This window comes from Myotis brandtii, unplaced genomic scaffold (genome assembly GCF_000412655.1).
Source record: "Myotis brandtii unplaced genomic scaffold, ASM41265v1 scaffold123, whole genome shotgun sequence".
Classification (NCBI taxonomy): Eukaryota; Metazoa; Chordata; class Mammalia; order Chiroptera; family Vespertilionidae; genus Myotis; species Myotis brandtii.
In genome coordinates, this window is record NW_005354291.1 from 14863174 (window position 1) to 14875276 (window position 12103).

The 12103-nt window shown below is 41.6% G+C and overlaps 1 protein-coding gene across 1 annotated transcript in view; it reads left to right on the forward strand.

Annotated features, from left to right (window-relative positions):
• Positions 1 to 2370: 2370 nt before the first annotated feature.
• ECT2L (epithelial cell transforming 2 like) overlaps positions 2371 to 12103 on the forward strand; it is a 58432-nt gene continuing 48699 nt past the window's right edge. The window contains exons 1-2 of the mRNA XM_014533872.1: positions 2371 to 2464; positions 3933 to 4045. Coding sequence (XP_014389358.1) covers positions 2399 to 2464; positions 3933 to 4045 — 179 coding nt within the window. The 5' untranslated portion in view covers positions 2371 to 2398. The remainder of the gene's footprint in view (positions 2465 to 3932; positions 4046 to 12103) is intronic.

A 12103-nucleotide genomic window follows, 5' to 3' on the forward strand; every position in this document is an offset into this window, starting at 1 on the left:
AGAGAGAGAGAGAGAGAGAGAGAGAGGGAAAGGGGTCCTTTTTCTTTAAAAAACAAAACAAAAACAGATACTCTGTTTTCTATAAATGTAAGAATCCATCTCTCCTATTTTTTTTTTTTAAACCCAGATACTCTGTTTTCTATAAATGTAAGAATCCATCTCTTCCTCTTTGATTTATCATCTTACCAGTGTCTGTCTCCATACTAATACCATGTCATCCTATTACTCTAGCTTTACATTGAGTCTTGATATCTGGAAACACATCTCCCTCCCTTGTTCTTCCAGACTGTCTTGATTATTTTTGGCCCTTTAAACTTCATAAATATTTTAGAATCAGCTTTTCACTCACACACACCCCCCACAATATTTCTTGGGATTTTAAAAATCGAGGTTGCATTGAATCTGTAGATCATTTTGAAGAGAATTAAACTCTTCATTCTTCCGAGTCTCTAATTCATGAATAAAATATCCCTCTCCAGTTATTTAGGTCTTTGAAAATGTTTTTCAATGAAGTGTTATAATTTTCTTCATAAAGTTTGTACTTTTATTTTTTTAGGTACGTCATAATGTTTAATGGTATCATTTCTAAAACACCTTGGTTGAAAGAGAAGACATAGAAAAATATGCAACTCATAAGTGTAGAACTCAATGAAGGCCAAAATGACTGACATGGGCTCCCACCACTAGATGGGTACCAGCACCTGAGAATCACCTTTCACGTCCCTCCCTGTCTTTACCCTCTTTTTCCTCCCCAAAGGTAACCGCCATCCTGATTTCTAACACTATAGTGTAGAACTCTGTATGAATGAAACCATAGAAAATGAGCTATTTTGTTTTCAGCTTGTTTTGTTTAATGTCTTACGTATGTCAGCCCTACATATTTTTGTGTGTAGCAGCATCCGGTTACATGAATATATGACAACATGGTTATCCATTCAACTGTAGATGGGTGCCTGGGCTTTTTCCAGCTTGGAGCTCTCTGACGCAGCTGGGAATATTGTGGATATAACTGGCCCACATGTTCATGTTTTTCTGTTGGGTCAAATGTATGCACATGTTCAACTTTAGGAAACAACGCCAAGCAGTTTTTCAAAGCGCTGATATCACACCAGCTGTATGTGAGAGTCCTGGCTGCACACCAACACATGGCTTCGTCAGTCTGTGCTGGATAACAAACCACCCTGACATTTAGTAGCTTGAAACAGGAACCTATAAAGAGGTAATGAGAGTTAAATGAGGTTGTAAGGTGGGACCTTAATCCAATAGGACTTTTAAAGAGAAGAAGAGACAATAGGTCTCTGTCTCTGTCTGTCTGTCTGTCTCTCCCCTCCCCTCCCCTGTGTGTGCACAGAAGAAAGGCCTTGTGAGACGACAGATGGCCATTAAGCCAGGAAGAGAGGTCTCACCAGAAACCAGCCCTGGTAGCACCTTGATCTTTGACATCTAGCTTTCAGAACGGAAAAAAAATAAAGCCACCCAGTCTATAGTATTTGTTATGGCAGCCCTAGTAGACTAAGACAGTACTCCACTAAGCTGTGCTTAGACTCCTGACCCATAGAAACATTGAGTTTTAGGTAAAGACAATAGGTCTCTGTCTCTGTCTGTCTGTCTGTCTCTCCCCTCCCCTCCCCTGTGTGTGCACAGAAGAAAGGCCTTGTGAGACGACAGTGAGGAGATGGCCATTTGCAAGCCAGGAAGAGAGGTCTCACCAGAAACCAGCCCTGGTAGCACCTTGATCTTGGACGTCTAGCTTTCAGAACTGTAAAAAAATAAAGCCACCCAGTCTATGGTATTTGTTATGGCAGCCCTAGTAGACGAAGACAGTACTCCACTAAGCTGTGCCTAGACTCCTGACCCATAGAAACATTGAGTTTTAGGTAATTTGTTATATAACAATGGAAAACTAATACGTTAGCCTATTTCCCCCCCCCTCTACATTCTGTTTGACTTGTGTCCTCAAAAGATAGGCAGGTGGAGTGCTGTCTTTGTGGCCTTCTTGCTTTCCGGGCTGGGGGTAGGGTGTGTGTGTGGTGGTGGAGTCAAGTCCACATCCCTGTCTGATACAGAATCACTCCAATTTCAGAGTCATTTCCCAGCAAAGGGAAAAACAACTGGCTTAGATTCACATTTGGGTGAAATCAGAGGAGGACAGAATAAGTTACAATCACTTGGAGTACATGAACTTCCTGTGTATATTTGTATGGATTCTCTTCCATGGATATATATGTCCATGCATTGTTGTAATTGTGTAATTCCTATAAGGACAATATTAATATACTGGATGTTTCTAGGTGATCTTAATGAAACATTTTTTTGAAAGGAACCTGTAGTTTCTAGGACTGGAAGAAAATAATTTGCTGGAATGTCAGTTGGGGATTCTTCCAGGAAAACCCTGGAAATGGAGAGCTTCCACACGCGATTCAGTGCCTGGACACCATGTAGCAACAAGGCATTAAACAGTCAGGTGAGTTAACACACTCTAGAATAGAACAAGTTTAATTGGTAAGGCTCATTTTACTATGACATTTTGGGTGTCATGTTGCCATATATTTTCTAAAAATACCCCTAAAGGATTTTGTTTTTGAGTCACTTTGAATAAAAATCAACCTACATTTGTCTCACCCTAGTCCCCAACTCCTACCTTATGGAAGGATCCAGATCTGTTTCCCTTTGCTCTGTACCTCCAGGGACAAAACAGAAACCTCCAGAACACACACTGTTTACAGTGACAGGAAAGAGAAAAGCGAGGTGCTTTTGGTGTTAATATTCCAGGGTGGGCAAAAGTAGGTTTACAGCCCTGGTCAGGTGGCTCAGTTGGTTGGAGCATCTTCCCGTGCACCAGAAAGGCTGTGGGTCCAGTTCCCATCAGGGCACATACTTAGGTTGCAGGTTGGATTCCCAGTTGGGGTATGTATGGGAGGCAACTGATCGATGTTTCTCTTTCTCAAATCAATAGAAACATATCCTTGGGTGAGGATTAAAAAAAGTGGGTTTACAATTGTGAATATGTGAAACAGAGTTTATTCTTGTATTATTTATTTGTATTATTAATATTAGTTATTATTTCATATCCTTATTTATTTATGATTTATCTTTTAGGTAATAATGGCTGGCAATTTAAGCCGCCCTTGGATATTTCTCTGTGTATTTCTTTAATCCGCTCTTCCCTCCTGTGCCAGCTGTGTGGCCTGATGGCCTGGGGATGTCCCCTCTGAAAGGTAGCGCAGGAAGTAGTCCTTGAACGGCTCTGTCAGACCTTGATGCGGAAGGCTGGCTGGGCCTTCAGAGCTCGTGCATGGTTCAGGCCCGCTCACAAGGGAGGGAGACCACACGAGCTGGGACCAAGGCCTGACTGAGTAATACATCAGCGAGTGTGTCTATGTCATCTGAGCAAAGCTGGGCTGACACCCAGGTTTGGGGGGGATGCTGGTTCTTGGTGTATGTCCTCCTGGAGACACGTCTAACAATGGCTATTTAGCAATATTTATTAACTTTCATTTTGGTGGGTGCCATGAAGCTATAGGACTGTGGGTTAGTAAAAATCATACCTACTTCAAATGGCCTCGTTTTCACAGTTCAACAAGGGTAGGTAGCCTGCTTGTGCTTTCAAGATGAAATATTTGGAATCTGTTTCCCCAGGCTATATCAGCCAAGGCAGAAACAAGAGCCAGGATTCCTTACCTCTCTGTGTTGAAAGAGGCCTCCATGGGCCCCTCTGTAATTATATCTCCCACCAGCACATCCAGCAAGCCTGGGCTTGTCTGTGCCCCGGGATACAAGCAGGTGAAGCTGCAGGGAGAGACCTCCACTACGCATGTGCTCTGTGAACTGTAAACTGCTGTGCAAATATAAGCTGTGAGGTGATTAACTTGCTTAGCAACTAAGAATATATTAAACTACACAGAAAAATGTCATTCCCCCTCCCCTTACAGCTCTTTCAGGAAAGAGTTGCTCTTATAAGTCATTGGTTTGACCTCTGGACTACCAAGCAACGTCAAGAATTCTTATTCACGATACTTTTACGCTGCACTAAATCACAACTAAGGTAAATGTAGCTGATTGATGTAGTTATTGTTGGTTCTTAATGAAAACAAAATGTTTATATAACCTTTAAGAGTTTTTTCCCCTAGAAAAAAAAACAAAGTCATTGGTATTTTGACGTTTGACGGTTTATAAACACGCTTCTGCTGCTGATTCCTTGAGAGCGACATGGAACCTCTGGGGCTTTAACATCTTCATATCACAGGGGAATGTTTAGTTTTTCAAAAACTTGTCAATAGCCTCAGCCAGTGAATGTTTAGCACCCCCCTCGTATATTAAGTCCCCTTGGGAACTATTAGATGACAAGATACATCAAGTAGATACCTGGTACATAGGTAGACACTCCATAAATATTTGTTACCAGAATGGTTGTATCTGAAACATATCTGAGCAGTAACCATAGCAGCAACACATAGGAACATGGGCAAGACTTGCACAGCAGTGGTCACTGATGACCAGTGTGTCCTTGTTCTCTTTCGTACCCTTCTCTCCTACTATGTCTACAATCTCCTTTGAAATCCTGCAGCAAAGACGGTGTGCTATTTGAAGGTGTTAGTTGAAATACCAGGGGTTGCTCATATTCTGATCAGGAATTAATACTCTGGAGGTAGTTAGCTAACATTATACTGGAAGGGTCACTGTCTCAGTCATTACCACATGTTTTACTAATTAACATAGCAAATATCTGGCATTAGTTATTATCAGAGCAACTAGCGGCTGGTTAACTTGCCAGATGAGTGTTAGGAATGGAGTGTCTCTGGTGAAATTAAAGATGTGGGACAGACCGGAATATTCTAGAGAGCCCTGCAGTGTGCTTGGACATGGTTGAAGAATCCAGCCCCTTTGGTAGCTGGTAGAGAAAGGATGGTTTCTCGGGTTTCATCCCCAAACAAACAGCCTTATCAATCTGGGGATTTCTGGGAGTCTGAGGTCAACCATGAGGGTAATGACAGACTTCTGTTTCTGGAATGTGAACTGCTTCTCGTCCTTTCTCATCTGAGTGAACCTTTCACCCAGAGGACAGAGCGCTGGGACTTCAGCCTACAGAAGAGGCCGGCTTGGGCTTATTCACCCAGGTTTGCTTCGTAAACCTCTAAGTATGGCATCACTCCGTGTGAGTGGCTTTCCCTACAACCTGGTGGGAAGGTTGGGGGGACTTTGAACCCCTTAGGTAGCCACTGAAAAGTACTGGAGACTTGTGCAAGACCAAATTGGCTTTTCCAGTTGGCAATACCCGCCTCCCACTTTTTCTCGCACTTTTCCCTGCCCATCTATTATGCTCAGCCATTTCCTCTCTCCTACCCACTCGCTCACCTTCTCCGTTGCCAGCTTTCTCCTGCATCCTGGGCACATAGTGGATTGTTAATCAACTGTCCCTTATGAAGCCACTGAGTCACTGGAGGGAGACAGACACCTTCTTGGTTGTGTTTAAAGAAGCTGCAAAAACAAGTCACAGAGAAAGAGCTCTCCAGTCAGTGCTGAGAAATCAGGGAAGGGAACTTTTTATGGCAGTCATTGGCCAGGTTTGCTTGTACTCCAGCTTGACAGCTTTCAAGATAAGAAAATTATAGGCCAAACCCCATATCCATATTGCTTTGTGGTGTAGTCTCACGTATCATAGACCAAGCAATTTTAGTTGTAACCACTAGAGGTCACTAGAGAACTTCTGGTATATTTTGAGGCTTATTAACATTAGGCCTGACATTTTGTCACTGGAAATTGCATCCTTTGTCTGGTACCTGAATTCTTCTTTCTATGGGACAAAGGTATGGGGCTAATCTATTCAGGAAGATTACTTTTCTTTGTTTCCTAGCAGCTGTGTTTCTGCAGGGCGCTGTTTGTATTTCATCATTCCACAAATCTGTTATTACATACTCTGGGCTGCTGATTTTAGGGGAAGTTGTATGTCAATTTCTGGTCTCTATATTTGGCATCCTGAATCCATCTTTAATTGGTAGTGGTGGTTTTTCTTGTTTAACATCAATCAGTTCACTCTCCAAAGTCTGGATTCAGTCTTTCTTGTACCACTTCCTCCCCATTTCTTTCAGCTAGCCATTTCTTCTCTCCTACCAGCATCTGCAGACCCCAGGGGTTCATAGTGTTATCCAACCTGAGTGATGCTAAATTTTAATTAAATCTTAAAAGCCTAACTCATTTTATTTTTTAAAGTTAGAGCAATCACCTTTCTTTGAAGCATCTTTATTGAGAGATAATTCACATACAACAAAATGTATCTATTTAAAGCAGCTGTGGGCAAATTACGGCCCACGGGCCGTATCCGGCCCGTTTGAAATGAATAAAACTAAAAAAAAAAAAAGACCGTACCCTTTTATGTAATGATGTTTACTTTGAATTTATATTAGTTCACACAAACACTCCATCCATGCTTTTGTTCCGGCCCTCCAGTCCAGTTTAAGAACCCATTGTGGCCCTCGAGTCAAAAAGTTTGCCCACCCCTGTAACTAGACCACTAATAGCAGGGCCACACAACTCTCTCAGGGCACAGAGAGAAAGCTAAGGCCCAGAGATGGGATGTGATTGTGCAATCATTACCACAACCGAAGTTTAGAACGTTTTCGTCACCCCAAAAAGAAACCCCATACCCATTAGCAGTCACTCCTTATCCCCACCTCCCAGCACTGGGAAACCACTAATCTACTTTCTGTTTCTATAAATTTGTCTTTTCTGGGCTTTTCATATAAATGGGATCATACACTTTGTGACTGCTACTTTCAAGTATTACAACATTCTTACCATTCACCCATTTTGTAGTATATATCAGCACTTCTTTCCTTTTTTATTGCCAAATAATATTCCATTGTATTGATATGCTATATTTTATTTACCCATTCATCAGCTGATGGACATTTGGGTTGTTTATGCATTTTGGCTACTGCAAATAATGCTGCTATAAACATTAGTGTACAAGTTTTTCTATATGGATGTGTTTATTTCTTTGAGATATATACCTAGGAATGGAATTGCTGGGTCAAATGGTGGCAGGGCAATTGACTTTTAACTATTAAGCATTTCTTTTGAATCACATTTATTCCTATAGTCCTCGTTCCTTGGTAACTGTGAATAAGCCTGTGGATAAACAGGAGAATTTAGCATTTTTTATAAATAAGCCAAGCTATAGTTATTCAAATTACCTTGTTATCAAGGCAGAGAAGCCAAGCTTTAGGTGTTTTGTAATTCCTGAATAAAATTTTTTAATTGTTGACAGTATTACAGATGTTCCCCATTTCCCCCCCTTTGCCTCCCTTCATTCAGCCCCACCCCATCCCAGACCTTCCCCACACTATTGTCTGTGTCCTTAGGTTATGCATAATATTGTTTTAATTCAGGCAGTTACAGCTATAACGCGTAAACAAGATATGCAGTATTGGTCAGAAACATGCTATCACCTTTAAAAGTTTCCTTTAAAAGCTTCTTCTTAATCTCTATGAGATGTAGTCAAACATCTAATATTTTTTCTTTCCTAATAAATATTTCATATTGTTATGATTTAAGAAGATTTCTTAAATGGAGTTTTATGATAGTTAAGACATTTTTCAAAGGTTCAGCTTCTGAAATTACCCCCTTGGCAGAGATTCTCCCTCTCACCTCGACTTAAATGTCACCTCTCCCGGGAAGCCTTCCCTGCTCGTTTTTCACCACCAGCAATTTTTACAAACCTCTACCACGGCATTTCCCCAATACATTGTGCTTATATGGCCACGTGTCTAATGGTTTCCAGTGGTGTTGTTCCCCTGCCGCTTGACTGGGCTGACCCCTCCTGCCACTCCTTAAAGGAAACGGGGCTGCTATGGCTGTCACACTCGGAGAAACCTAGGAGAAGTTTGCTTCGGTCTCCTAGCCACACTGGTGAGACCGGTTCCAAATTGCCTCTGCTCAGTACCAGGGAACGCCCCACGCGAAGGCCTCTCTGGAGCTGCTCAAACTTGTCGCTTTCCCTGGTGGGTGCGGCCACATTCATGCAAATTCATTCCCCAGAGATGGCTGGAATTTCTGTGGGTGTGTGTGTGTCTCAGGGGAGAGAGGGATAATGATCAGTGACGGGCTCTAATTATTGGTCTCCCTCGGAGCCACTGGAAATGGGGTTGCAGGGCAGAACACCCACCAACCAACATACAGATGAGAGAGCACCCCGTCCCCCCCCATCACCTCCCACTTCAGTACACCTGCCCCTCTTCCAAGCACCCCTGGGAGGGCTCAATGCAGGATGTGTAACTCAGTTGTGAACTGTGAGGGAGTCTTGTATATAAATTTTTCAGAGACAACATACTTCTAGGTTAAGTTTGAATACAGAACAGCTACATCACTGTGAGTTACTGCACACCCGTTAGAGAGAATATTTCTGTGAGGAGGCGGTGGAGAGGAGAGGAGAGTATTAAGAGACACAATGGGTTTCTGACTAACACAGTCTTGAAATTAGAGTCATCCTGACTCTTCTCTCCCCTCAGCTCGTAGTCCGGACATGCTCCTGTCCTTTCATACAGACCAGGTGGTCATAGGCAATTGTAAGAAATACTGTATGTCAAGCATGTCAAACTCACGGCCCGTGGGCCACATGCCTCATTTATTCGGCCCATGTTAGCCTTTGAGTTTGACATGCTTGCTGTATGGATTAACATTCATTGTTGGGGTGGTTTTTAGGGGTGGATGAAGCTAAGAAAGAAAACCCCTGAGTTTAAAAAAAAAGGAGAAACCCAATTAAAAACCCTAAGCTGTTTAATTGGGTGGGAATGGGGACAGAAGGAGAGCAGATGGCAAACCTGTGCATTGACGTTCTCACTTCCCATTGGGTAAATGATGTCTCTACTTAATAATGTTTCACTTCTCTTTGTAGCACTAAGCACCACCTGGCATTATGTTATATACAGCGCTTGTTGGTTTATGTTCTGTCTACATGACCATGGGATGTAAGAACTTCTTCTGGTGACTCATTCTGTCCCTAGCACTTAGAGCAATACCAGCTACAGAGTAGCCACTCAATAAATGCTTATCGAATGAATGAAGATGTTTAAAACACTCCCATTACAACAATAACCAAAAGGTGATCAGAAAAAAATATTTTTCATTTGATAATTTGTAGGAGGAAAACATTTTTAAAGATATGCCAAGTTTTTGAATACTTTGCTTCATTCAAAACTTTTCATTATTTAATTAATTCCAGACCTCTATAGAGCAATCCAAAGGAATTGTGCACAACAATACGACCTAAGGGGGCCCTGCCACACAACTCCATGGGCTGCTATTCCACGTTGTCATCTGTGTGAATGGCACTTCTCGAAGTTCATTGCACAGCTTCCCAAACGCAGCAGCCCAGATAGTACTACCAGCCATTTATAAAGTACATGATATTAGCTTTCAGCTCCACCAAGTGTCCTCTTAACCTCTGTGTAAGAGGAGTCAAATTCACAGATAATCAGGGGAAATGGAGACCAGGTTTTAAGAGACTATTTGTCTGTGCTCTGTATTTAAGAATCTCTTTAAGAAATGTCCAGGAGGGTCGCAGCAGAATCAGGTTAGAAGTGGCTGTCCGGGAGACCTGCATGGCCTAGCAAGTCTGAGAAGCAGAAGTAGCCTGCCATGGCGCACAGTGAACGTTCAGTGACATGTGCCATTACTCTACATGCCCTACTGGAATCGAACCTGGGACCCTTTAGTCCACAGGCTGATGCTTTATCCACTGAGCCAAACCGGCCAGGGCTCTATTATTCTTTTATTTCATGGTCAGAATGCTTTCAAGCGCAAACAGCAGAAATGGAATTCAAACCAGCTTAAAAATAAATGTGAATTTATTGACTTAAGATTGGTCTAGCTGCCTGGCCCAGTGGTTGAGTATTGACCCATGAACCAGGAGGTTACCATTCGATTTCCGGTCAGGGCACAGGCCCAGGTTTCAGGCTCGATCCCCAGTAGGGGGTGTGCAGGAGGCAGCTGATCGATGATTCTCTCTCATTATTGATGTTTCTATCACTCTCTCCCTCTCCTTCCTCTCTCTGAAATCAATTTTTAAAAAAAAGATTGGTCTAGCTTTGGGCTGGGCTAGATCCTTGGAATCAAATACTGTTACTAGATCTCTTTCTCTCTGTGTGTCTGTTTTTCCTCCCCCCACCCTCTCCTCCTCTCCTCCCTCTTTCTCTCCCTTCTCCCTGCTCTGCTTCCCTATCTGTGTTGTATACAACTAAAAAGATAAGTGCAAGGCCATTAATCAGGAAATTATAAATTAGTAGTAAAGGGTAATAAGAAATAATCCTGGATATCATGTTTAAAGATGCCAATTTTCTCTAAGTTAATCTTAAGTTTAATTAAATCTCAATAAAAATCCCCCAATAGGATTTCCTTATGAACCTTGAGAAACTTATTCTACAACTAATCCAGAAAAGAAAATGGACAATAGTTAAGAAAAATTTGAATATTAAAAAAATGAGCAAGAATTGTACTGCCAGATAATAAAAGCACTTTTATCCATTTAATAAATACTCCTTACAACCCAGCAATTTCACTTCTGGGTACTTATCTGAAGAAAACAAAAACACTGATTTGAAAAGATATACACACCCCTATATTCATTGCAGAATTATTTAAAATTCTCTAAAATTATTTAAAATAAGATATGGATGCAACCTATTTGTCCATCAGTAGATGAATAGATAAATAAAGTGGTGGTACATATATACAATGGAGTATTACTCAGCAATATAAAGGAATGAAATACTGCCATTTGCAACAACATGGATGAACCTAGAGAGTATTAAGCTAATTGAAATAAGTCAGACAAAGACAAATACCATATGATTCCATTTATATGTGGAATCTAAAAAAAAATAAAACCAACGAACAGAAACAGACTAAGATACAAAGAGCAAACTAATGGTTGCTCTCTTAATTGCTGAAGACTTTAGCACCTGGTTCTTCATTTCCTTTGTACCCCAATCCCAGTCATTATTCTATGTATCTCGGGAATGCACACAGAAACCCATCTCATACACCCTTACCATGCCATAGAGTGTTTGTAAAGCCACCAGACAAGACCCAAGAGGTGCTACCTTGGCAACTAGGAATCGGGTACCTCTACCAAAACCACTTGCCCCTCTCCAGGCCACCTCCCCAAGCTCTTCCCCAGTCACTTTCATCACAATTTTGGCAGCTTCTTTCCACTTCTTATCAGAAATTTAAGAGCAGAGAATTCAATTCAAGTCCCATATTACTAAGCCTTGTTATTTTTGCAAAGTACACATTGTACATTCAGTAGCACACTGCAAAACATTAGCATGAATTATTTAAAAGAAGCTTTCCTTGTCACAATAAATGAGCAAAGCACATTTTGTTCATTGTCTCCTTACGTGTTGTTATTTCTCTTCACAGATTTATTCCTTTGCAACACTAACTAAAATGCAACTACCCACGATGTCATTACTGCAAACTTGCCTGTTCTGCTGCTCATGCACCAATTTCTTAAATGTGACTGAAGCATTTTCTTTCCTTCTTGCTTAAGATTCATTCATTATGCGTTAATGTGTCCTTGTAGGCACAGAGTAGGAAACATCTATAAAACATGTATAATTGGGGTTTTCTTTAAAAAGTAATTCAATTCTTCCCTTTTGCTCTGCTGGTATGAATCAGTAGAAGCTGTGGGGTGCGAAGGGGATGGGAATAAAAACTCCAAAGATACTGAGTCCCCTCTTTGAAAAGGAGACTGAAGACATTCCTGCTTTGCACCTTATTTTATTGATGCGTTTTGTAATTCCAAATGAGAGCAAATTGTCTGTCAAGAGCCAGTGAAATGACTGAGAAGCCTGCCTCAGACAGTGATGAGTTAGATCAGTGATCCATTGGGGTTAACTGTTCTTGGTGTTGGCATAGTCTCATTCAGCTTGAATGTTAATCTCTATCAATATTGAGAAGAGCCCTAACCGGTTTGGCTCAGTGGATAGAGCATCAGCCTGCAGACTGAAGGGTCCCAGGTTTGATTCCGGTCAAGGGCATGTACCTTGGTTGCGGGCACATACCCAGTTGGGAGTGTGCAGGAGGCAGCTGATCGATGTTTCTC